The sequence below is a fragment of the Gymnoscopelus microlampas genome (assembly GCF_963454915.1).
Source record: "Gymnoscopelus microlampas genome assembly, chromosome: 8".
In the NCBI taxonomy this organism is placed as follows: domain Eukaryota; kingdom Metazoa; phylum Chordata; class Actinopteri; order Myctophiformes; family Myctophidae; genus Gymnoscopelus; species Gymnoscopelus microlampas.
This window is the reverse complement of record NC_139945.1, coordinates 21731732-21757359: the sequence shown is the minus strand read 5'-3', so window position 1 is coordinate 21757359 and position 25628 is coordinate 21731732. Positions and strand designations below refer to the sequence as shown.

The window sequence follows — 25628 nt, the reverse complement described above, 5'->3', positions numbered from 1 at the left end:
CACTAGGCCGAGGAAGAAATGCCACCCTTTTCACATTGGCCTGTTATAGCGCCACCAGCAGGTCTAATTTAGCAAAACACATTTTTGTGATTGCCGTGAAAGACCTAAGAATAAATGGCACCCTTTTCACATTGGCCTATTATAGCGCCACCAGGAGGCCAGAATAACGTACCTGACCTGGCGGAGACCTGTGCTCCGAGGAGCACTTTTTCTAGTTTCAAATATTTTTTTCCCGGTATAATTGAAGAGTAAAAAAAAGAAGAGTTGTCCCAATTCTCAATGGGTGATATACAGTACATGTATAGACACAGGTATGAAATCTGGTGTTATGTTCATGTGAATAAACACTCCCAAACACACACATACATGCAGGTGCACACACAATAACACTTGAGCGGAGGTTAAATGGCATTTTGTCTTTACGCTCTCTACCTGTGACTGATTGCATTGATCATCACAGCTCCCGTTCCTCATCTTCCTCTTTACAAGAGCACTATTGATCTGTGGTGTAATAGTCCCCACCTCTCATTTTATTCATCAATGCTGTCGGATCCATACGGTATCTGATCCATGTCACACCGGAGCGTGTACTGCCCCCTGGGTGCCCCTGAGATGTATTTGGGCAGGGGGTGGGGGTCGTGATGGTAAAGATTGAAATGGGATTACACTGTATTACAACAACCTAGTTCTCCCATTACACTGGTCCCCATGTAGCTGTGTGCTAGAGCCCCGGGCTGTTGTCAGCCCGGATGTGGGATTTACCTGCATGCTGACAAGGTTACTATCCTGTCACGTGTGCTCTCATTTGATCCTCAGTTAGTTAGGCTGGTTTAGTATGTGTGTCCCAGTTGGCCCTATGCCCTATCGCACGGCAAAATTCATTAATTCAACCTTGCAACCATTTTTTCTCAAAGATGAATTGAGCAGTATGTGCCCCTGTTGGATGAGGAGGCGAAGTAGCTCAAAATACCAATGTGTGTGTGTGCGTGTGCGTGTGCGTGTGCGTGTGCGTGTGCGTGCGTGTGCGCGTGTGGGCAAGGGATTTTACTTTGAGAATAATGCACATGACTTGCTGTTTTGGCAGGGGGTTTGTTGTAATCGCTGGTTGTTATCCAGACAGAAAGCCCTGTGACTCTAGTCTTTATCCTCTATTGTTCACTGCTGTTGTGATGCTGCCTGCAGCCCCGGGTCATGAGTCCCCCCTCCTGTTTGGCTCTGTGTGGTTCTGTGTTGGCTTGGTCCATTCTCCTGGCTCCCTCCTCTCGGGTCTCGGCTTGTTCCCGGGAAGGATGATGGCTGTGGGCATAAACACCTGGTTGGCACCATGCCCACTATGCACAGGGACACACGCACATGCACGCACGGACACACATGTTCACACACATGTTCACTCACGCACGCACGCGCGCGCACGCACGCACGCACGCACGCACGCACGCACGCGCGCGCGCGCGCGCACACACACACACACACACACACACACACACACACACACACACACACACACACACACCCTAGCCCTACAGAGCTTGGCGTCTGTTTCAAACAGATGTGTGCCCTCAGCACAGAAAAATGTACACACGCATACACACACACGCACGCACACAGACACACACACACACACACACACACACACATACACACACACACACACACACGCACACACACACACACACACACACACACACACACACACACACACACACACACACACACACACACACACACTTACAGTACCCCAAAAGACCGCACAGAGACCTGTATCTCATTGAGACGTATTAATCAGATCCAATCAGTTTAGTCAATCCCATGTCCGTACATTTGTGAGCACAGCAATCGTCCCAAACAGCCCTCATTGGAGCAGAACATATGCGTTCCCCTCTACCGGTGGGGAGAGTGACGAGGCGGGGGGGTAATGTTTATGACTGAGAGTCATTAATATGACAAAACAAGGCTCGCTGAGGGATTTATCACCTGCTTCACTGCTGCCACCGTCTGCCACCGACTGTCACTACAGGCCTCTGCTGCTGTTTTAAAATGCCACCATCATAACCTTAAAGGGATACACGGCAAGTTCAGAGGTAAATAAACACCAGCAGTACTTTTCCCCGACCAACAGGGGGTGACGCAGGAGGGACTTCCATAGAGAGGTACTTTTGAAGGGATGGTGCCCGAAAACAGGTTGCTTTATTGGGATACAATATGCGGAAATTCCCGCCCTGCTGGTTCTCTGAATTTTTATTTTTAAATAGGCTCTTTCATGATAAATTGACCACATATATGAAGTTAAACAACTAAATTCTATCCACACGCTATCTTAAAAGTAAATTCTGTGCCTCAAAAACGAAGTTTGAGAGCGTTTTAAAACCGAAAGTAAACGTTCATACGGACACGGACGCGCACGGACGCGCACATGCGTGCGTTAATTTACGTACCGGACATAAACATAGAACACATAAACAATAGGGAAAATACGGATTTCAGAAGGAGGACTGTGTTTCAATGCAGGAAAACACCCCAGCATCATTATATAGTGGCTGATAGAGGGGAAAAAATGCAATATATATATATATATATATTAAATTTAGGCTTAATGTTCCCTACAATACCTTTAAGATCCCACTATCATAGAACCTCAGGCATGTCCATATTATTTGGGCATAACCGTTGCCTTACAAAGTCAATGTATGCTGACAGGTCCATTTCTAAAGTATATGGGAGGATTTGCAGTCCATTCCATATATGGGCATGTACTTTAGTATCTTTATGCAAAGACAAAGTGGCATGGTTTGTGTCTATGTGTGTGGTTTGAATAGACTGTGTGTGGCCTTGACAATAGGAGGTAAAACAGTGTGTAAATCCATTCTGCTAGCTTCCCCATGCTCTCTCTGTACTGTCCACTTCCATCTTCAGCCAGCCTTATGTTTACATAAACATTTACACCTCACTTTAACAGGATAACTCCACTGCCAGCACCACTCCCACTGCCACACTGCCATATTGCCCTTACAGCTCTCCACACTGTTGTTTACTTTCAGACGAACATCCCCTTTGTTTATTTTAGTCGTTTTCTAAGCTGGGGAACTTGATTGCTCAGGGAACTGCTCGTCCTCATTCATCATCCGATGTCAGTCGATGAATCGAAGTGGGTGATTATGCAATCAGCTGCCTGCGAGCCATTGGGGGAGTATTGATGAAGATGTTTCAGCATGATGAATGGCGTGGTTTTGTTTCATTAAGTGTAGTTTAACATGAATTACTGCTGACAGATTGCTTATGGGATTATTAATCAGTGCAATGCAGCAGCGTTGTTGGGAAAATCCACGCCCTGACATCGAAGGCAGTGACGGATTAATCGGTTGACGAGGCTGAGGTTTTACTATGCCACAGCAGAAGAATCAAAGCAATCCATCGGTTCAGGTCAAAGACTCGCAGTTGCCAAGCTAATTCATCACGGGTATTTGGCTCCATCGTTGCCATTCTCATGTATCTATCAGCTGATTAGCTGCTGTAGTTAATGCTTTACTGGGCAGTGGTGGAAAAAGCTACTCAAATGTTTTACTTAAGTAAAAGTATCAATACTGCAATGTAGAAGTACTCTGTTACAAGTAAAAGTCCGTAATTCAAAGTTTACTTCAAAAAGTACAAAAGTATTGGCATCAAAATGTACTTAAAGTAGCAAAAGTAAAAGTACTAAAATGTTTGAAAATAGCAGATCTACAAGCTCGATCTACAAACGATGCGACGCGTTGTGAGCTATTTTTAAATAGCCTACGTATAAAATAAGGCTAAAGTGGTTAATGTATGTTTTATAATGAAATACTTTATACCTGCAAAGTAACTTGCAACTAAAGTTTTCAAATAATTGTAGTGGAGTAAAAGTACAATATTTGCCTCTGAGATGTAGTGGAGTGGAAGTAAAAGTATAGACAATTGGGAATACTCCAGTAAAGTAAAAGTACCTCGAAATTTTACAGTACCTGAGTAAATGTACTACTTTACACCATTGCTTCTACATGCCTTTGAGCAAGGCACTTGGCCCAAGATGTTCAGTAGGGATGTTGGTGAATGACATGCTGCTTACCTGGACAGGGGACGTATCCGTGTATTCACATGTTTCCTCATTTGTATGTATCTGTGTACATTCAGTGTCACTGGGTGACACAAGTTTCTTTTATCACTCTATGCAGATGATATTCATATTCCTTCTCTGATCTCCTGTATGCCTCCCTCTACATTTTACAGGGCAGTGGTGCACATCCAGGTCAATGATGTGAATGAGTTTGCTCCAGTGTTCCGGGAGCCTCAGTATCACGCCGCAGTGACAGAGGGGAAGATCTATGACAGCATCCTGCAGGTGGAGGCGACCGACCAAGACTGCTCTCCACAGTACAGTCAGATCTGCAACTACCAGATCACCACCACCAACACACCTTTCGCCATAGATCGCAATGGTGAGTACTAGCGACCGGAGTGTGTGTGTGTGTGTGTGTGTGTGTGTGTGTGTGTGTGTGTGTGTGTGTGTGTGTGTGTGTGTGTGTGTGTGTGTGTGTGTGTGTGTGTGTGTGTGTGTGTGTGTGTGTGTGTGTGTGTGTGTGTGTGTGTGTGTGTGTGTGTGTGTGCGTGCGTGCGTGCGTGCGTGCGTGCGTGCGTGCGTGTTGTAATAGTGTGTGACATAAAGTCATGTAAGGGTGCATGCAGTGTAGCATGATTGGATAGTAATGCACGTGCACGCGCGCACACACACACACACACACACACACACACACACACACACACACACACACACACACACACACACACACACACACACACACACACACACACACACACACACACACACACACACACACACACACACAGAGGAGAGACAATGTCACAGGAAAAGTAATTCCCCAGACAGATGTCTTTCCCTGAGGTAAGAAATGCTCTTTTTTTGATTGAAGGACAAAGTCAACAAAGTCAAGCTTTCCCTCAAGATCCATCAGTCTCAACAAATCACATCACAGATGTCCATGCACTGATACCCATGAACACACACTCACACAAACGCATGCATGCACACAGGCACGCACACGCACATGCGCACACGCACACGCACACGCACACACACACACACACACACACACACACACACACACACACACACACACACACACACACACACACACACACACACACACACCGCTTTGTCCTTTACTGACCCCACTCAATCGGAAGATCTCATTTCACTGCCCCTCATTAACATTCACACCCCAACGTCTTTATCGTTTAGCTGTGATTGAAGCAGAAGTAGAAGTTTTATTAGATAGTTTCCTGCATTCCCGACAACTTACCTAAATACCTCTAAGCAATATCCTCCAAGACATTTCCTCCAAGTTTAAGCATGCAATGGAGCCGAGTGACACAGCTTAAAGGTTTCATGACATTCAGTTTTACCACACATTAAAAGTCTTTGTCATGGTCCTTCAAACATGTATAAAAAGTTTTCCACTCCAGTGATCCATGGCAGGTGTTCTTCTCTCACATTTCTAAAGCCTTTTCAACTGCAATAAAAAAATAAATCTTTGCCTGCGGGTGTCGCTGTTGAGGGATTTTGCCTGTCAATGACCCAGTACTTGGACTTGCATTCGTATTTCTGCAGCCGTAGAAGCTTCCTGTATATTCTGACCCAAGACCCCCATATTCAAGCCCAAGAACCATATCTGGGCAACAGGTTCCCGTAGTGCCAACAAACGGGGCAATATCTCCCTCAGTAGAAAAGCCACCAAGCCCACCTGGCCAGCCATCTCCAGTCTGCCGTCAGCTCCTACCCAGCGACCACCTGTATCTGCTCCCAGGTCTCCAGTGATGCAGTCCCTTTCTCAGCCTGCTTCCAAGCCTGCCTTTTGGTCTGCCAGCACTCAGCCCGCTGGTCTTCAGCCTGCTGACACCCAGCTGTCTCCACTGGTGACCTGCCTGCACCCTGTGCACCCTCGCCGGCTGTATCTGCTGCTCCACCCAGCAGTGCCATACCCATTGCACACCTGTGGACACTTCTCCAATCAACCTACTACCTATAAAACTGGACTCATCGCACATTGTCAGTTCAGTCTTGATGTTCTGCTTTGCAGGTTTTGTCTTGTTTGCTCCTCCGTGTCTGTGTTGCCATCATCTACTGTTTGACTCCTGCCTGCTACATTGCTGTAAGGTTTGCCTCATTACAAATTCTACTCTTGTTTGTTCTGGCTCTGCATTTTTGGTTCAATTCACTCTGCATCCTTGACAATAGCATGTATTTATCAACACTGACAGCTTATATCTCAAAAGGTCCTCAGTCTTCTCCCCTGACCATGTGTTTGCCACTCTAATATGACAGGAAAATAAGTGGCTCACACACAGAAGTACAACATTCTCTTACTCTTCATTTTTGTGCTATAGGCACAGAGGTAAGGATCATTATTTTTCCGGTCTTTTTTCTCTTTCCTTTTTTTCTTGCCATCCTAATGCTACTGTAGCAATAAAAAGGCTGACGAGGTGAGTTTAGGGCCAAACAGTGGAGTAAATGATACACAGGATGTGGTCAGAGTGCTCTCTCTCCTGCTGCAGGGGTCTTGCACTGCCATTGACTGCTGAGTGCAGGCCTGAGAGGCCTCTTAAACTCAAGGGCACCTGGGGGAGAGAGGAGGAAGATGGAGGGAGGGTAGGAAGGAGAGAGGTGGGTATGTCTGCAGGGGAGTGAGAGATAGAAAGAGAGACAGACAGACAGACAGAAAACATGCAGGGCTGCTGCCAGAGAGATAATAATACTTAATAATACTGTGTGTGTGTGTGTGTGTGTGTGTGTGTGTGTGTGTGTGTGTGTGTGTGTGTGTGTGTGTGTGTGTGTGTGTGTGTGTGTGTGTGTGTGTGTGTGTGTGTGTGTGTGTGCGAGAGGAGAGAGATGGAAGCTAATGCAGTCATTTTCTAGCTGGCCAACCTTTCCAACAGTCACAGCATGTTGTTTCTGCTGACAAGGATAAGTTGAGGTGGTAATTGACAGAGGGGGAATAGGTACCTCTATGATGCAGAAAGTTGTGCGTGCGTGCGTTAGATAGCAAGTGAATACCACTGCAGATGAGGCAGCAAACGAGAAAATAAGATGAGGCCAAAAAACTGTATAATGTGTACCCTATCATACATCTGGTGCAAAAAGGCGCACAGAGCAGAGCCAAGTGTCATTGCTAGTTTATAATCGACACTAGGGATGTACTGTATTCTGTAACAAGGCATTGCGAGACAGTTAATTGTCGATGCAAATATTATTTGTAATGTCATGGTGGGTTGTCATTCATTAATAGCATCATTTGCTAGGCTAGCTTTGGTTTTCTCTTGACGTTTTCTAAGCGACATTTTGTAGTCGGATAAAGGGGGTACTTGGTTTCAGAAATCAGGGAGATGAGGTGCTGAAGTAAAAAAAACTGCTGATTTAAATAAAGTACCTAAGAGAATGAGCATGTCATTATTACATTGATTTGTTAAGATATCACAGATGTCTCTTGAGGTCATATGAGGACACGTTACTGAACCCGGGAAGGTGTGATTCTAAACTGCATGCCAAATTTGCTATGCCAGCAGCTATGCCCTCCATGCTCAAATACTCCCTATAGTGTCAGGAAACCTCCGGTCAGTACCGGGCATCACACATACGTAAACGTGGACCCCATCATTTTTACACTCAGGATGTGCACTCTGTTAGCAGGCAATGGTGTGTCATTCCAAAACTCTTAACAGTCTGCTCACACTCTGTGGCACCGTGCAGCAGCCCAACCCCTTCACCTCGTCTCCACAAATTGTCAACCCTCTGTAGTCTTAGAGCCATCAAATATTAACAGAGGCATTAGGAGTACAAGAGCTTCTCTCGTTCTCTGCACCCGGCATGAGGGATGATGCCAAGCCTGGTAAATGGGTGCTGCGGTTTAAGTTTGGCTCACTGCTGTATAGTATTGCAGCTTGCACTGAAGAGAGAGCTCATTTTGTTTATTGTTTTCTCCTTAGCTCTCCAACTGATGTCTGTAATATTTTGCTGCAATTTGCTTTCTTGACTGTTCTTACCCGGCAATATCTTCACTGTAAATATAAACATTTATTATTATTATATTATTTTTAATTTGTTTTATCTTTTTTTATAGGCCATAACCAGGGATGCGCTCACCCAAACGAAACAAACTGGGACCGCAACTGGCACTACAGATCCAATAGCCCATGGCAAAATGGGAATTGGGAAAATCTTTCATTCGTTTCAGATCGATATTCCAACCCACTGAGGAGAAACATGCATGAGAATGGCCATGTACTGTACAGTCCCCATTCACCGTTTGGTTGTTATGTCACTGTAGCACACTGAGTGCTACTGTGGGCTGTTGCTGACACATTTGATGAGACCGTTTTATAATTAAAGCAATTTGACATCTATTGGTCAACCCACTAAGAATGGGCACTTCCACTGGTTCTTTCCACTAACAGTAGAGTCTCATTCCCTCTCTTCATATGCCATTGGTCAAAGCCCATATCGTCGGTGTCCAGGACGAACCAGCTAACTCCATTTTCATCTTTTTCTTTTTTCATAAATCGACGCTATTGAACACCCTTCACATCTGTGTAAAAAATCTAAACATTTGAACCAATGAAAAGTATTAAAAAGCGCCTCAGACGAAAACTCCCAACTCCATTGGATCCTCAAACTGTCCGTCAAAAACAAACAACTCCCCCCTCTCCTCTACACAGTGCTACAGCACAGCATTAGCAGTGCGCGTTGCGCAGTGAACGAGGAGGAGGAACACGTAAACAGACTCCCCGTAGTCTGTTAAAACTATGCAGTGTACCTGTTTATCAAACAGCACTGACGCTAATGTTATGAAAACAAGTAATTATATTTCTAAAATCTATGAAGTGTTTAATGAGGAGAGCATTGTGATAAGAAGAAAGACGAATCTGTACCCTTTTGAAACCTCTCTCTCAGCAGCGAGTGGAGCTACTGTTGTTTGGACACCTAACTCCATTTCAGCTTGATTTCTGCTCGTCTGAAACTTCTAACTCCACTCGCGCTGGGTAAAGTGTTGATTTACCCGCGATTTGGGTAAAGTGTTGATAATATAATGGCACATGCAAGTATCTCACAATATATACAGTCACTATACCAACTTTGATGAGATAGTATTGCTTTGTTTTAAAAAATATAAGGTTTTCTTCATTTTCTGAAAAACGTATATTTTGTTTTTTCGTTTCGGAGCGTTTTGGAGTTAGCAGTTTCGCGCTGGATAGCAGAGATATGCAAGTTCAGATCGATTGGTCGGACATAGGATAGAATAGTAGGATGATGATGATGATTATTTTGTTAACCATGATGAAGTTTTTCATACTTCTGAAATCAATTGATATATCTTTCTCTCTTGTTCACTCACACTCTCTCTCTGTCTCTCTGTCTCTCTGTCTCTGTCTCTCTCTCTCTCTCTCTCTCTCTCTCTCTCTCTCTCTCTCTCTATCTCTCTCTCACACACACACACACACACACAAGCGCGCATCACTTTGATGTTGACTGCAAGGGAGCACAAATAAAACCTACATTTTATAACATCCATACCTACTGTACATGTAGCAGTTAAACCATTTCTTCACAAAATGAGGTATATCCCATATGCTACGACAGATGCATAAGTGGAAGAGACACTACTGTTTGTTTTGGTAAAGTAAGTCATATACAGAATACAGACATCTTTGTCTAGAGGGGCACGGATAGACATCTATGATAAGGGCCAACCTTTTATTTATGTATTAGCCATAGTCTTTACACTATGTTTGCATGCGTTCAGGTGCTAAAATGAGTATTTGAAGTTCACTTAAAAATAATTAACATGCCCACATGGTTAACTGCAGGGCTTACAAGCAAGCATTGATAGGCTACTGTACATTCACGTCATGAATTAAAATAATTTCGGAAATCATAGCAAAACATACAGATGCCAGACAGACATAAAGCTATATACATTTACTAATCACCCATTTTGGCTTACGTATTTATTAGTCTTTAATGTTAATGATTAGTTAAAACGATGACAGTGCATGCTTCAGCCTGCCTGCCTGCTGCTGCTGCTAGCTGCCTGCAGTAGAGGTACACATGTCATGCAATCACAACACCACCGCAGCGTGCTTCTGCACGCACATAACAGCAACCATGACAGCCATGACCAATATCTTTCTTTATCAATATCTAAGCCAGGGGTATTCAACTAGATTAGGCAGGGGGCCACAATTGTAAAATGACTTGAAGTTGGGGGCCACAAGAGAAACAACATTTTTAAAAAAGTAAAGAAATGTGTACCTGTTTGGGTAAACGGTTCATTTATTATGTTATCATTTTATTTATTTTGTGGTGCAAAGGTACTTCCCCCCTAAAGTGACCGGCAAGTAACAAAGCTGAAACTGCTCCATGACTGCTGCCCAATTCTGCCTGGCAAGTTATACATAGATAAATAAACTGTGGTTTATAAAGTACTTGAAAGTCATAATTGAGCAAGAGAACAGATCTTAAGTTACTTTAAATATATTTTTACTTTAGTAAAAGTGAAACTCACCCTTAAGAAAATCACTTCAAAAAAGTGTTAAATTAGATCACACTAAATACTTAAAGTAAAAATACAAATATCAGGTTTTTCATACAAAGAAACAAAACATCCATCCGTCCATTACATGCCATCTCCCTCAATTTGTAACTACTTATTTTTGAGTTTTGAGAGGACTCACTATGCTCATTTTAAGATTGGTCAATTTCGGCCTACTTTCATCTTAAAAGGAGGGCTCAGTTCAGAGAGAGAATGGTTCATGAAACGCATCATGAGAGCTTGCCCCCGCCCCCCTCTCTCTCTCTCTCTCCCTCTCTCTCTCTCTGAACATCCTTTTAAGATGAAAGTAGGCAGAAATTGACCAATCTATTTTAAGATTGATCAATTTCTGCCTAGTGTAAGGGGATTTATCTTTGTTGGAGGTTTGGGTAATAATGGGAATGATTTGGGCATTACCTAACACTGTAAGAGAGAAGGGGAACAGATCTTGTGGTTTTGGAATATAGTCGGACCTTTGAGGAGGTGACCCCAGTTGTGACGTGTAGACTGAAATGGAGGGAATGCTTTGGATCAACAAAGAGAGTTGAATGAAATTCCTGTCTCCGTGTCTCATTTCCACTACGTCTTAAATCATAAATTAAGCAAGTAACCTTCAGGATTACACTAGCATAGTGCGGACCAACTCTGAAGATCCATGTACATCCATTAGCTTTTACATGCGTCATATGTTTCAATCACTCAAGAGCATCCGGGGCTGAATGTCATGATGCTGTGACTCTCAAGAGATTGCTCATGAAACGCATCATAAGAGCCTGTACCCTTATCAGCCATGTACTCAAATATAAACTAAAAGCAAAAACCTTTCCATACAAACACAGAAACACTTTCACCATGCCAGCTTGGTTCCACTACTCTTCTCACGAAGACCCTTCCATGCCAGCGTCTGGTGCACAGAACACATTGATATGCCTACTTCCTATATTCTCAAATCCAAAATAAAGCCTGTGCAGCATAAAGGTCTGACTGCCACACATATTATCTTCTCAAACATCTGTAGCTCTGTCTAGGCTTTTGTTGGTGATGGGAACTCATAGCCTGCTGTTGTAAAGCCTAAAGCCATGCAAACTTTATTAAATGACAAAATGTCTTTTGGACAGTTCGTTTAGATTTTCCCATAAGAGAAGTTATTTGGGTGCTCCCCACTGATCCATTGCGCAGGCGCCAGTGCGCACGCACGCACGCACACACGCACACTCGCACACACACACGTTAGCTCCCCGTAGGTCACCCACAGTAAGACTGAAATGCTCTTCCCCAGACTTAGATGGAGGCTCTAAAGGTGTGAATTTACTTGCATTAAGTGGCGTCTGACAACACACAGTTGAAGAAAAAAAAAGCGGGACTTACTGTAAGGAAGTAGCCAGAGCCATGTGGACCGTATAGGTCAGGAGCCTACAGTATCTCCTGTTTCTGTAGCTTGATGCACATGTATACCCCCTTAGAAATGGCAGTAGTACAGTGTGTCGCAGGGACTTACCCCCAATCCAACCCTTGATGCTGAGGGCCGAGCAGGGAGGCATTAAGTACTGTAGTACAGTTTTTACTGTCTTTGGTATGACCCGGTCAGGGATTGAACCCTGACCTCTAAGTCTCAGGGCGGACACTCTAACCACAAGGCCACTGAGCTGGTCTTCCTGTGCCACGTAACATCTGATCTCTCCTCTGTCCTCTCTGTAACAGGTAACATTCGTAACACAGAGAAGCTGACCTTTGACCAGCAGCAGCAGTATGAGATCCAGGTGACAGCGTGGGACTGTGGCCAGAAGAGAGCCTTACACAGCGTTCCTGTCTGCATCGATGTCAAACCTGTCTGCAAGCCTGGCTGGCAAGGTACGCATGCACTACACTGGAAAGTCCTCAGCGTTCCTTTAACTCTGAGAGTACAAATGACGTTCAGTCTCTCAATGTGTGCTCCATCTTTTGTGTGTGTGTGCATTTTTCCTTCTTTTTCTAGTCGTGTGTCATGCGTGTCTGTATTTGTTCCATGGTTGCTCGCTACCTCTCTACCTCTACCTCTCTCTGTCCCTTGCGTTCTCCTATTGCCTTACTCCACCTCCCACTAGTCTCACCCCCGCTCTCCCACCCCCTGTCTCAGTCTCTGAGGAATTGGCCTGTCAAGTTGTGCCACCGCGTGATCAACAGCACTTTATCTGAGAACACGATGACACAGCCAACACAGCTCTTTGCGCATGAGAAAGTGATCTACAGTAGGCGCTAACAAGGCCCGGCAAAGATGCACACGCACGTGCGCGCGCGCGTGTGTGTGTGTGTGTGCAGCCGCCGTGAGTGGAACAAAACTTAACTCGTGCTCAAAATAACCATGGATCTAATTTGAACGAGTGGACAGGATGGAACATGCTGAGAGATGACAGTCACTTTATGCTGTTAATGAAGAAGAAGTGGTGTGGATCCTGTGTTATTTTAAGATGTGTTGTGCTCAACAAGGCGGCTCTAATATCTTTGCTATCCAGTAGTGATGTGCGGGTCAGGTTTTTCATAACCCGTCCCGCCTGCCCCGCACGGGAGCCCAACTCGCCCCAACCCGTCTCGCAAAAAATTATATAAATCAACGACCCAGCCCGTCCTGCAACCCGGCCCAAAAAAAACAAAACACAAAAGCAAGTGTCTCCAGAGAGAGAGAGAGAGAGAGAGAGAGAGAGAGAGAGGGGGGGGGGGGGACAGAGGGAGGGAGAGAGTGAGAGAGAGTGCGTGCGCAAGAGACAAGATGTGTTTTGGTGTGTTTTTTTTCTTCTGTGGGTTGACCCGCTTCGCCCGCGTCGTAATCTATAACCCGTCCGCCCACCCCGCGGTTCAACCCACGGGACCTGCGGGCTTCGGGTCGGTCCGCGCATCACTACTATCCAGCCCTTTGCCGTCCCACAGGTCAAGCTGTTTTTGGCAATGTGGTAAATGATAAAGAAAGAGCTGGATTAAATGAGGACCATGGCAGCCTCACACTGACAAGAGGTAAAAGCTCCCCTAGACAAACTGGGACCAGACATTATACGTGGATGAAATGTCAGCTACAGACCAAATTGAAAAGAACGTGTGCTGTGACAGACCAGTAGCACAGGATTATGAAGAGGCATACGATACACCAGATGAGAAGCTTTCAAATCGGGGGGAAATGCTAAGCATGCTGAAGTTAGCTAGGGAACATGTTAAGACTGGATGGTATGAAGATGTATCGACAGCATCATTAAGACTTTCTCACAGTGTGGTGAGTAAAAGCATTCCCCACTGTGTGCAGTCGTGACCTGTCCCCCAGAATTACTACAACACCCGGTCGACATATCCAGTCACATGCTTATGCAGAATTTTCATATTTGCTTGCAGATTTCAGCTCTGACATTTAGGTGAATGATAGACAAGTATTTGACGATTCTGAATCTAGGTCATCTAGTCATCTAGTCATCGCAGACTTAGTTCTTTTTGCTCTGCTGTAAAGTGCGCATGTGCGGGATAGTCTGGTGTTTGTCATGCTAGGTATAAAATTATATGAATGACTACATATCATCAGACTTTTAGTCTTTTTAAACCACTGCTACTTTACCTTTAGTATTTTTAACCAACAATTATGGTTAATTTATTGAGGTCATATCATCCAGTGGGATGTCACAAAGTAACATTCATTATAATTCACATTTTGCAGTGGTGCTCAGCTAATTGTTATAATGAAGATCATTTTCATAATGGAATGCAAGTTTGTGACAAAAGCCATGACAAAGGTTGCCAGAAAGCTTGTGCATGCACACAGTCACATGGGGAAACCAGCAGTACGTCTTACAAAACTCAATTAAAAAAAGGTCCATATGCTACCACAGCAGCCAGCAGGAAACTCTGTGGCTGCGTGGGTGTACGCACGAACACGTCCACACAGGGACACACAGACAGATGCCAGCCAAGACGGTTGCGGGTGCATCCAGTCACATTAACACTGCCCATCAGCTCTCCATTAATCCTCTCTCTTTGAAGACCAGCTTACACTTTTCCTGTGTCTTCTACAAAATGAGGATTTTTCAACACATCATTAAAAAACCCACACTCTCGCTGTCGCTCCACCAAAGTAGTCTCGCGTAGCCAGACTACTCGGACTACTGTTCCACAATCTCTGAATGCCATGTAGAGTCTGGAACTACACCCCCTGAAAGCCGATTCCGGAAGCTCTCATCTGTTTGTCATTTCCGTTCACGTAAAAATCTTTTAATATTATCTTTAAAATTATTTTTTGAATCTCCATTTCCGATTAGCAGCAAGCTTTGTGGGGGGGGGGGGGGCACTTATGTTGTGCAGTCTTTTTTTTTTTACAACATTATTATCCCACGATTTTTGCAACCCCATTTTTTTCACCCAGTGCCAATTGTCTAAGTAATCCAGTAAGTCAGCCTAGGGAGAGCCCAGAGCCTGGTCTGTGAAGAGATGGTCTGTGAACAAAACAATTCTGTTACAATTACTTTGATTTTGAGGTCCAAAATGAGCTAATTTGCATGGATTTGCTCAATGCTGACAGCCGGTCAGCAGGTGGTTTCATGAATGTATGTATATAGACAATATTGTAGGCCAATAAAAAAAACGTTATACCAAATGTCATACCCCACCTGACCTCAGGGGCTGCCGGACCATCAGGAGAGACATTTAAAGCTACAATCTGGTACTTATTTGAATTACAAAACATTATTTTAACCAATATGTATTGTAGAGTATGCTAAAACAATACAATTAGCATGTCTGCGGTTGTTGTATAAGTGATCTCCCAACTCTTCCATTGGCCGTTTGAGTTGCATACCCATCCAAAATGTAATCTGTGTAACCTCAAAGTCAGTGGCGTGCACAGACATTTTGAGGGGCAGGTGCTCAAGTAAATTAGACTTTTTTTTGTTGACTTGGTCTGCTCTTTTTTCCCTCTACACCTATACCTCTTTGCCAAAAATAGCCGATCTACAAGCCCACAACGCCTCGCAGCGGGAGGCGTTGTGGGCTTGTAGATCTGCTATTTTTAAAGTTCTCCTCAGAAAAGGGATGCTAGGTTTCGAGTGGTTATGGTAAAAAGAAAAATCATATCACATAAAGAATTGGCGGACCCCCTGTAGTAACTCTGAGGACCCCCTAGGGGTCCCGGACCCCCTGTTGAAGACCCCTGCTGTAAACTGGGGGAAAAAAAAAAAAAATGTTTTTCTTTTTTTTCAAAAGGGCACTTCTGGTCAAGAGGGCAAAGGGCAGGTGCTCTAGCACCACCTAGAGTCTATCTGTGCACGTCCCTGCTCAAAGTATAATTGGGGTCATTTGTGCAACTGCAAATAATCCTTCTGTTGCTGACAGTAGCTCTGGTGCTCTGTAACGTAGAGATAGTTTGCTCATTGGCAAAAATATGTCACTGAGCGCTGACATTCCAGCACTTTATGAGCAATCTCACAGTGTGTCAGAAAAGGCATTTTTTTCCCAGAGATATTCAAGTTGAGAAACTAGGCAAGTCAACCAGGCCTGGTACCATTTTGTGATTAGAGCTGGGGCTTATTTCTCCCTTCATCCTCTTCTCATAACGTTTCTATGGAGACAGACTGTTTATTCTATCGTTTACATTAAGCAAGACATGGACTCCAAAGTAGCAAGACATGGACTCAAACGTATTATTTACTTTTACTGAAGTCGCTGGTAAAGCTGTGTGCTTATTCTGCAAGCAGCAAGTCCTTGTGCTTAAAGTTCACAATTTGAGCCATCACTGCAAGTCAAACCATGCAGATAAATATAAGAACCGAGACGAAAGCACCAGATTCGGCATGCTGTGCAAACCCCCCATAGGTAGGCTTTACAAGAGCGGGTCCATAGCAAGACATTTAATCATTTCAACTAAAATTTGGGAACCAAAATGGAGTGTTTCTAGTGAGCCAACATGCACAATATCAGCACCCTGACCAGAATGGAACAGAGCCTTCATTAGTATCATTGGTAACACCTGTGAAGGAAGTAAAAAGAGGCCCAATTTCTTTCCAATATGGCTGCTGTGTATAGAGCCTATTGCAGAGATCCAGTGTAGGAGGGAGCCATATTTAAATCCGCCTTCTTGTGGGAATGAGCTGTGATTGGTGTGTAGAAAAGTGTGGCTGATAGGCCTGGGGCTGTACAAGATCACTGTTTACCGTCGGTTCGGTGGTAAACCATAATATATATTATGTCTGTGGGAGAACATATTTAATATGTTTTTTCAATCGGCAATCGCTTGTGTGCACACAGTGATGCACTAGTTTTAAAATCCCCAGCACACCCCTGGTAATATCTAGTCTTATTATAGAGGCCTTAATCACGCAGTGGAGCTATTTTCAACACTTCTACTTCGGGGCGGGGGGGTTTTGTACCCCCCTAGCTTCAGATTGGACCCCCCCCCCCAAGTAATTTAGGATAATTAAAAAATACTTTTTTAATTTAAGTTAATAGAATCCGAACCCGCTTTTGAAATCATGACATGCACTAATAAACACTAATATATATATATATATATATATATATATATATATATATATATATATATATATATATATATTAAAACAATGAAATAAGCCCCCCCTGCAACGTTTCCTTTTTGCCACACATAATACACTTCATGGAGTACATTTTTTCGTACCGAATTAACCGAATAAAAAACGCAAATAAAAGGGGAATAACCGCAAAAAATCTCGGACCCCCCCAGCCTCAAGACAGATTGACGCCACTGGGTTTACAGGCTTATTAACAGTGCATTTACCACATAGAAAAATAGAGGGAATGAACTACAAGTGTTAATGCTTTCTGTCTTATATAAGTCTGAGTCATGTGTCTATTCAACTGAATGTTTTCTCTAGCTTAAGAACTCAGACAGACAGACAGACACACACAAAATGGGCCGCATGCTCAGCGGCCCCTCCCTCCTCCTGAAGCTGATGCTTACTTTTGGTTTCTCCCCAATGCCTGAATGAAAGGCAGTTTGTGATTTTATTTACTATTAATGATTATAATGATTGTGTTCATGGTAAGTTTAGAAAAAATAATAAAGATAATCGAAAGATATAAAAAAATATTAAAACATTTCGGTAATTAGCTCCATCCCGTGGTATGCATTACATAACCGTGGTACTGCAGTAATGCATTTATTGTCTCCAGCAGGGCCGGCGCGACCTATTCTGTAGGCGGCCGCCTAGGGTGCCATCTAGAGGCGGGCGCCGAAATGGGAGAAAAAAACTTTTTTCTGAATGATGGCACTCGCGCGATCGATATTCTATCACTCGCTTTGCAAGTCACAACACTGTGTGCATGCATGGGCGAATTAACCTTGTGATACTACTGCCTGGCTACTGGAACTGGGAGCTGCGGAGGGGGAGGGGGGGGGGTCTGTTAGACTGACGACTTCGCAGTTCGCAGCGCACCTCTGCTCTACAACACAGTAAAACCAGTCAGTCACACACACTACACGATGCTACCAAATAAACCAGTGGTTTTCAGGGACACCTGGTGTTTTTAAGGGCAAAACCTGTTTTAAGAGAAATCTTGCCTATAGGGCGCAAATTGGGATAGATCCGGGCCTGGTCCCCAGTCCTATAGCGGATGATTGAAAACTAGAAAAAGTGCTCCTCGGAGCACAGGTCTCCGCCAGGTCAGGTAGGTTATTGTGGCCTCCTGGTGGCGCTATAATATGCCAATGTGAAAAGGGTGCCATTTCTTCTTAGGCCTTGCACGGCAATCGGACACTGCATTCATGATTTGAGGCATTTTGTTCAAAAAATGTGTTTTGCTAAATTAGACCTGCTGGTGGCGCTATAACAGGCAAATATTAAAAGGGTAGCATTTGTTCCTCAACATAGTGTGAATGTGCGTGCAAAGTCTGACCACAATCGGACGCTGCGTTCATGATTTGCGGCATTTTGTTGAAAACGGGCCACACCTGCAAACTTAAGATGTGAATTTTAGCCAATCGGGATGGAATATGAAAAATTAAACAGATCCGCCTTGATCACATGACTATAGAGATCATGTGTACTGATTTGCGTGAAATTTGGATAAAATCGGAAGAAGTAATGTAAAGAAATATGTTTTACATAAGTCTGCCTCCTGGTGGCGCTATAAAAGGCAGATGTGAAAAATGCAGGTCAAAGGTTTTTCCTTGACCTCTAGGGAGTGCACATACAAAGTTTTACACAGATCGGTGCAGTTATAGGTGAAAACACAAAGCAGCCTGTTGTAGCGCCACCATGAGGCTGATTTCAAAATTCTCAAGTGGCAGTTCTTCCTCGGCCTAGTGAGAATGTGTGTGCAAAATTTCACGGAAATTGCATGCTGTGTTCATGATTTGAGGCATTTTGTTCAAAACGGAGCAGTCCTGCAAACTTTGGAAGCCATTTTTAGCCAATCCAGATGGAATATGAGAAATCTGAAAAAGTTATTTGGTTTAATGACTATAGAGATACTGTGTACCGATTTGTGTGACGTTTGGACACATTTTGTAGGAGTACTGTCATAAAATGTGTTTTAGCATGCCTTCGGCCTGGCGGAGACAATAATCAGTAGACTGACAGCTGATTACAGCTGAGGGATGTATGACTCCTGTGACCTGCATGAACTAATGCGATGCTTCATTTGTGTTGGTGTTGAGTAGTTGTGCTGGTGTTGTGTAATTGTTATTATTTTGTGTTACTGTTCTAGCTGTGGTGTTGCGTAGTTGTGTTGGTGTGGTCATTTGTGTTGATGTTGTGCAGTGGTATTGTATAATTGTGTGCTGTGGTTGTGTGTTGTGTAATAATAATAATAATAATAATCGTGTAGTTGCGCTGGTGTTGTTGTTCAAGTGTGTTTGTGCTGTGCAGTTGTGTTGATGTTGTGAAGAGACTGAAATGCTGTCTTATTTTTTAAATATTCATTATTGCATATTTGATATGATTTTGTTATGATATTTGATAGGGTCTCTTCTATTCTTATTACTTGAAATGGGTAGCTCGTAGAAAAATGATCTATAGAGCAGCATTGTGAGTATAAAGTGAAGTTGAAGTTGATTTGTATCTTGCCTCCAGAAGCCTGATCAATTTCTCATGTAACCTCCCATTGAAAGTTAGGACCCTCTACACCCCTGGTGTAGAGGGTCCTCCTCTGGAGTTGTTCAATGCCCTCTGTCTCAGTGAAGAGATAGATGCAAAAGAGTCAGGGGATCATATTTCAAATCCTGGCCCTGGCATAAAGCCCCAGTGGAGGCCTGCCATGCATTTTTACGGCTACTTTCAAGATTTTATGTTCCCTGTAAACTGTAATGTTATATTCATGTTACTTTAAGCAATAACAAAATTGCATACATACACAATTACGTACTTGTAGCCTACATTGTTGGCACTCCTTAAATTTTGGTGGGTGCGCCTTATTTTTTGGACACAAATAGTGTCCAGTGTGCTTAGTTGGTAGAGCACACACCTTTGGACCACAGGGTTCTGGGTTTGATCCCGGGCAACAACTCGGTAGTAACACAGTTTGGGGTGCTAAGTACTGGGAGCTAGAGTGCGAAACGGGCCTGAAAATGAATGCCCTGACCTGACATGGGCCCGGATTGGGCCGGTCCGAACCGAGCCCGAGCAATATACCATATTCACACGGCGGCTATTTTGGAATTTAACATTGAAAGTGCCTCGCTATCTCGTTATCCTTCTTTACCCTAACCAGAGTGCATGCTTGTTTCTTACTTGTATCTGCTATTATTAATTAGCATACATTTTCATCCTGAACCCGGCCCGACGGGTCGGATTCGGGTCGAATTTGATAACTCTACTGGGAGCTGATGGTAGGTGTAGCACTCATCAGCAATCCGCCTCACAGAGGTCTAGTGCATTGAATAGGAAATAGACACCGCCGTACCGGTAAGCCACTCCGACCTACAATACTTACTTACGTACTTACTTTCTTTTTGAGTTGGACGCATCAGTGCTACGTTTTTTCAATTTCAAGCCCTGCATTATCCATCGGTTTTCATGGAGTAAGGTACTTTTTACCCTAAATAGTTGTCTTTTAAGGCAGCCATGCAATGTTGTTGTACATCGTGTGACATCTAGAGGCTGAATGTGTCTATTGCCCCTTTAATTGTATAGACCCCAACGCATGCATATCCATGTACAAACAGAAGCACGCTATGTATGCACAATTGAAAGCACACACAGATTGTGGCTGACTGACAGATAGTCAATTAATCTGCATAATTCATATCCATCATTTGTTGCAATTGAGGCCTGTGTGTGTGTGTGTGTGTGTGTGTGTGTGTGTGTGTGTGTGTGTGTGTGTGTGTGTGTGTGTGTGTGTGTGTGTGCGTGTGCGTATGTGTGTGTGTGCGTGCATGCATGTGTACACTAGTGCCCCTATGCATGCATTTCATCTTCTTAGATAATACCAATTAAATCTAACCCCCTGGGAAATGTCAATCAAGCAATTTCATTCTCGCGCAGCAGCACATCTCACAATGTAGGCCTATACTGCAGGGTTCAAAACGTTATGGGTCAAGTGCAGCACTCACAAATGGGTTTTTGAGGCCCATAATGTATCGCTTACCAGTCCCTTTCACCATTTGGCACTCACTCGTGGTTGTCTGTTTTGAAATGCAGTATGAAAGAGATCTCCAAATCCTATCATAGTAAGTGAGCCCTACGCCTGTTTTCATCAAAGTTAGTTGGATGGTCCCAGGGAGAGTAGGAGTAATCTGGATCAGGAAAATGAAAAGTCAACTCCAGATATCTGAGATCGAGAGAGCTTTTTTTTCCTCTTTGAGGAAGAGAAGCGCCTTGTCTGGCAAGCAACCCAGCAAAACCACTTAGTAGCCACGGAGATTGGTGTGTGTGTGTGTGTGTGTGTGTGTGTGTGTGTGTGTGTGTGTGTGTGTGTGTGTGTGTGTGTGTGTGTGTGTGTGTGTGTGTGTGTGTGTGTGTGTGTGTGTGTGTGTGTGCGTGCGTGCGTGCGTGCGTGCGTGCGTGCGAGCGTGCGTGCGTGCGTGCGTGTGTGCTCAGCAGACAATGGGGCTGATGTCAGATAAGAGCAGCAGAAGGAGAATTAAAGAGCTAAAAGAAGAATAAATGGGTCCCATTCCTATTTCCTCTCCACCTCCTCCTCCCTCATTCCTTCTCTAATCTCAGCCTGTCTAGTCTGACTGCTGCATTACTGCCTGCAAATCTCTTTCTTTCTTTCTTTCTTTCTTTCTTTCTTTCTTTCTTTCTTACAAACCTCTATGCTTCTCTCCCTTCTAGCCTTGGATCAAGACTATCATAGATGTATTTGATCGATTCTGACATTTGCATATCTATGATAATCTTGGTTTTTACCCCCCCAGTTGTCACTGGACATCCGCCTGTAAAGGCTGTATTTCTCCAAACATGTACACATGCAAAATATAAAGTGCTTACCCGGTAACCACGGATGTTAACTCGACATTTGGAATCTTTGTGCACTGTATTAATCCCTATGTTTCAATAAAGAAGTGTTTTAGGGGGCACAGTGGCGCAGTCGGTAGCGCTGTTGCCTCACAGCTGGAAGGTCCTTGGTTCGATTCCCGCCGGGGACGCTGTGGGCACTGGGGGCGTGTTTTCTCCTCCGCATCATCAGCGCCCATACCCTAGGTGGGGTTGGCGAAAGGGCCTACTCTGTGTGTAGTTTCCATGTTCTCCCTGTGTCTCCTAGGGTAGTTAATACCCTCACTATACCGCATCCCCCATGACAGCTGGGGCGCCTGATGGAGGGGAAAGGAACTGGTTGGAATAACGTGTTCCTTCCACGCGCTACATCCAACCAGGGAAACTCCCCCCTGTCAGGTGACAAGAAGGTCAGTTGCAGGCTCTCATGCATTGAAGGAGGCATGAACTCGGCTGTGGGCTCCCTAGGCTGGTGGGTGGACTGTAGCGCCCAGGATCACTTAGATAATTGGCACCGGGTGAAAAAGGGTTACAAAATCGAGTGATAAAAAAACAATTGAGTAAATATAGCTGCAAGCAGCAATGAGAGAGAGAGAGAGAGAGAGAGAGAGAGAGAGAGAGAGAGAGAGAGAGAGAGAGAGAGAGAGAGAGAGAGAGAGAGAGAGAGAGAGAGAGAGAGAGAGAGAGAGAGAGAGAGAGAGAGAGAGGCAGTAAGAGAGAGAGCGAGAGAGAAGAAATGAACATGCATTAATTAACAAAGTCATGATTTTTGTTCAGTAAATTATATTTGGACCGGTTAAATTGGGGTTTGAACCAGGGACCTATAGACTTGTGGGTAGACAGTGTAAAGGATAAGGATAATTCCAGGTCCGTTCATGAAAGTCCTTGCGGTCTTGTTTCCAATGAGGGCCTGTGAGCAATTAGGGGTTAAGAGTCTTGCTCAGGGACAAATTTCATTTCATCGACACATTTGCTGGCCTGGCCTGGAATCGTACCTGGGGCAACCAGGGCCTCTGGCTCCCTAGGTGGGCTCACTAACCACTCAGCTATGGCCACAGTACAGACTGAGCCATTGGATAGACAGAATTGGATTTCATATGTGGTAAGTTAAAATACAGCATGGGTTGCTTATTATATACATACAAGCTCATAACGTGTCACATTGTAGATCGGCTGTATGTGGTTACTGTAGGTGTTGTATTAATAATTACATCTGCAAAGTAACAAGTAACTAAAGCTGTCATCTGCTGTAATTGTAGTAGAGTAGAGTAGTAAAGTAAAAGTACCTAAAAATTGTACTGTGCATGTGGCAGGTGTGATTGGTGATGAGTGAGAGCAGGTGAGAGGGGTGGATCCAATCCATGGGAATAGGGGGAATTCCAAATGATGATCACCTCAACGCATTGTTGGGGACAGGGATCGAACCAGCGACCTATGGATTCACAGGCTGCCTCTCTTCTCACTGAGCTAAAGATATGGCCTCTCTGATGGTGTCTGTTGATATCTATAGGTTTTTCCGTCCTATAGGTTCTTCCGGTGTGAGATTGTAGATCAGCTATTTTCACAAGAAAGTATGTCATACATAAAAAACAACTACTCTCAAAAGCAATTCATGGTATTGTTTAAAAAAGTGCACATGTCTGAATTAACAGGGTCATGTTTTGTATAATGCAATTTAAATGTAAACTGTGACGAGTGGGGTTTGAACCGTGGACCTTTGGCACATGAGACTAACACTGTATTGATCAAGCTATTCAATCCACAGCCTTGGTCAGTGAGAAGGGAGAATCCAACAAAACAAAACAAAACAAAAGAGGGAATGAAGTACATCATACATTGAAAACAACTACTCTCAATAAGCGTTTCATTTAACAATTGCATGTTTATTCATTGATACAGTCATGTTGTGTGCAATGCAATTGAGTTGAGGTCTGCATGAGGTGAGATTTGAACCAGCGACCCTCTGGTATCAAGGCAGATGATTAAGCCATTGGGCCAACAGACCCGAACTGATGAAAAGGGAGTTCACACACATGACACACTTTCACGCAAATTGCTCAGAAATACTGGATTTAAATGTTTTTCAAACTGCTCAAAATTGCAGACAATCTAAGGGCGGAGTTTACTGGTTAACAATTGCACATGCATTCATTGATACAGTCATGTTGTGTGCAATGCAATTATAATGAATTCTACATGACGTGGGATTCGAACCAGGAACCCTGTGGTTTCAAGGCAGATGATTAAGCCATTGGGCCAACAGACCTGTACTAGTGAAAAGGGAGTTCACACACATGACACACTTTCACGCAAATTGCTCATAAATCCTTGGTTTAAATGTTTTTCAAACTGCTCAATATATTTCGGAATGGAAACTAGTGGAAAATAGTCGATCTACAAGCTCACAACGCGTTGCTATCTAAAAAGGTGTGAGATTGTAGATCGGCTATTTTCACAAGAAAGTATGTCATACATAAAAAACAACTACTCTCAAAAGCATTTTGTGTTATTGTCTAAACATTGCACATGTCTGAATTAACAGGGTCATGTTTTGTACAATGCAATTTAAATGTGAACTGTAATAAGTGGTATTCGAACCAGGGACCTTCGGCACATGAGACTCACACTCTACTGGTGGAGCTATCCAATACACAGCCTTAGACAGTGAAAAGGGAGAATCCAACAAAACAAAACAAAAGCGCGAATGAAGTACGTCATACATTGAAAATAACTACTTTCAAGTATGCATTTCTCGTCATCTTTAACAATTGCACATGTGTTCATTGATATAGTCATGTTGTGTGCAATGCAATTATAATGAAGTCTACCTGAGGTGGGATTCGAACCAGCAACCCTGTGGTTTCAAGGCAGATGATTAAGCTATCAAGCTATTGAACCTACACACCTGAACTAGTGAAAAGGGAGTTCACACACATGACACACTTTCACGCAAATTGCTCAGAAATCCTGGATTTAAATGTTTTTCAAACTGCTCAAAATTGCAGACAATCTAAGGGCAGAGCTTACTGGTCAAAGTGATACATGTGTTCCTCATGAGTCAAGGAACATGTGTAAGCAGGTTTAACGGCTGTCGGCCAAACGAGGCATGACTTTTGCCTGTTTAAAGTTTGCATTTTCAAAAAATTGCTTTAGCGCCCCCCTTTGACCAATTGGAGTAAGATTGGTTTCAGTGATACTTGGAATGACCTTCTACAATATTGCAAAGTGTCAAACAAATGCGAGTCTGCATGTATGTTTTAGGGGCAGATGAATAATTGTCATAAAACTGCAATTTTCATTGGCTTATAAAAGCTTAACGTTTTCACTTATGGAAAATCCGCTTGCTCACGTCTGTCGGCATTGGTCCAAAGTTCATGTGTATACAGTTTCGTACAGATTGCTCAATCTGTACGAAGGAAGAGTCTTTTTTACTGCTTTTCATAGAATTCGAAATGGTGGGAGATCTAAAGGTCAGAGGTCAAAAGTCAGAGTGTGAAAGTTGTTAGGCATGAGGAGACGCATGTGTGCATCGAAGTTTCATGGCTGTGGGTCAAACAGGGCATGAGTTGTACCTGTTCAAAGTTGGCAT

At 43.7% G+C, this 25628-nt stretch overlaps 1 protein-coding gene across 1 annotated transcript in view; it reads left to right on the top strand.

Annotated features, from left to right (window-relative positions):
- LOC311049822 (calsyntenin-2-like) overlaps positions 1-25628 on the top strand; it is a gene marked incomplete at its 5' end in the record, with an annotated part of 321705 nt that overhangs the window by 220198 nt on the left and 75879 nt on the right. Inside the window, 2 exons of the mRNA XM_084063685.1 lie at positions 4246-4454; positions 12321-12470. Coding sequence (XP_083919811.1) covers positions 4246-4454; positions 12321-12470 — 359 coding nt within the window. The remainder of the gene's footprint in view (positions 1-4245; positions 4455-12320; positions 12471-25628) is intronic.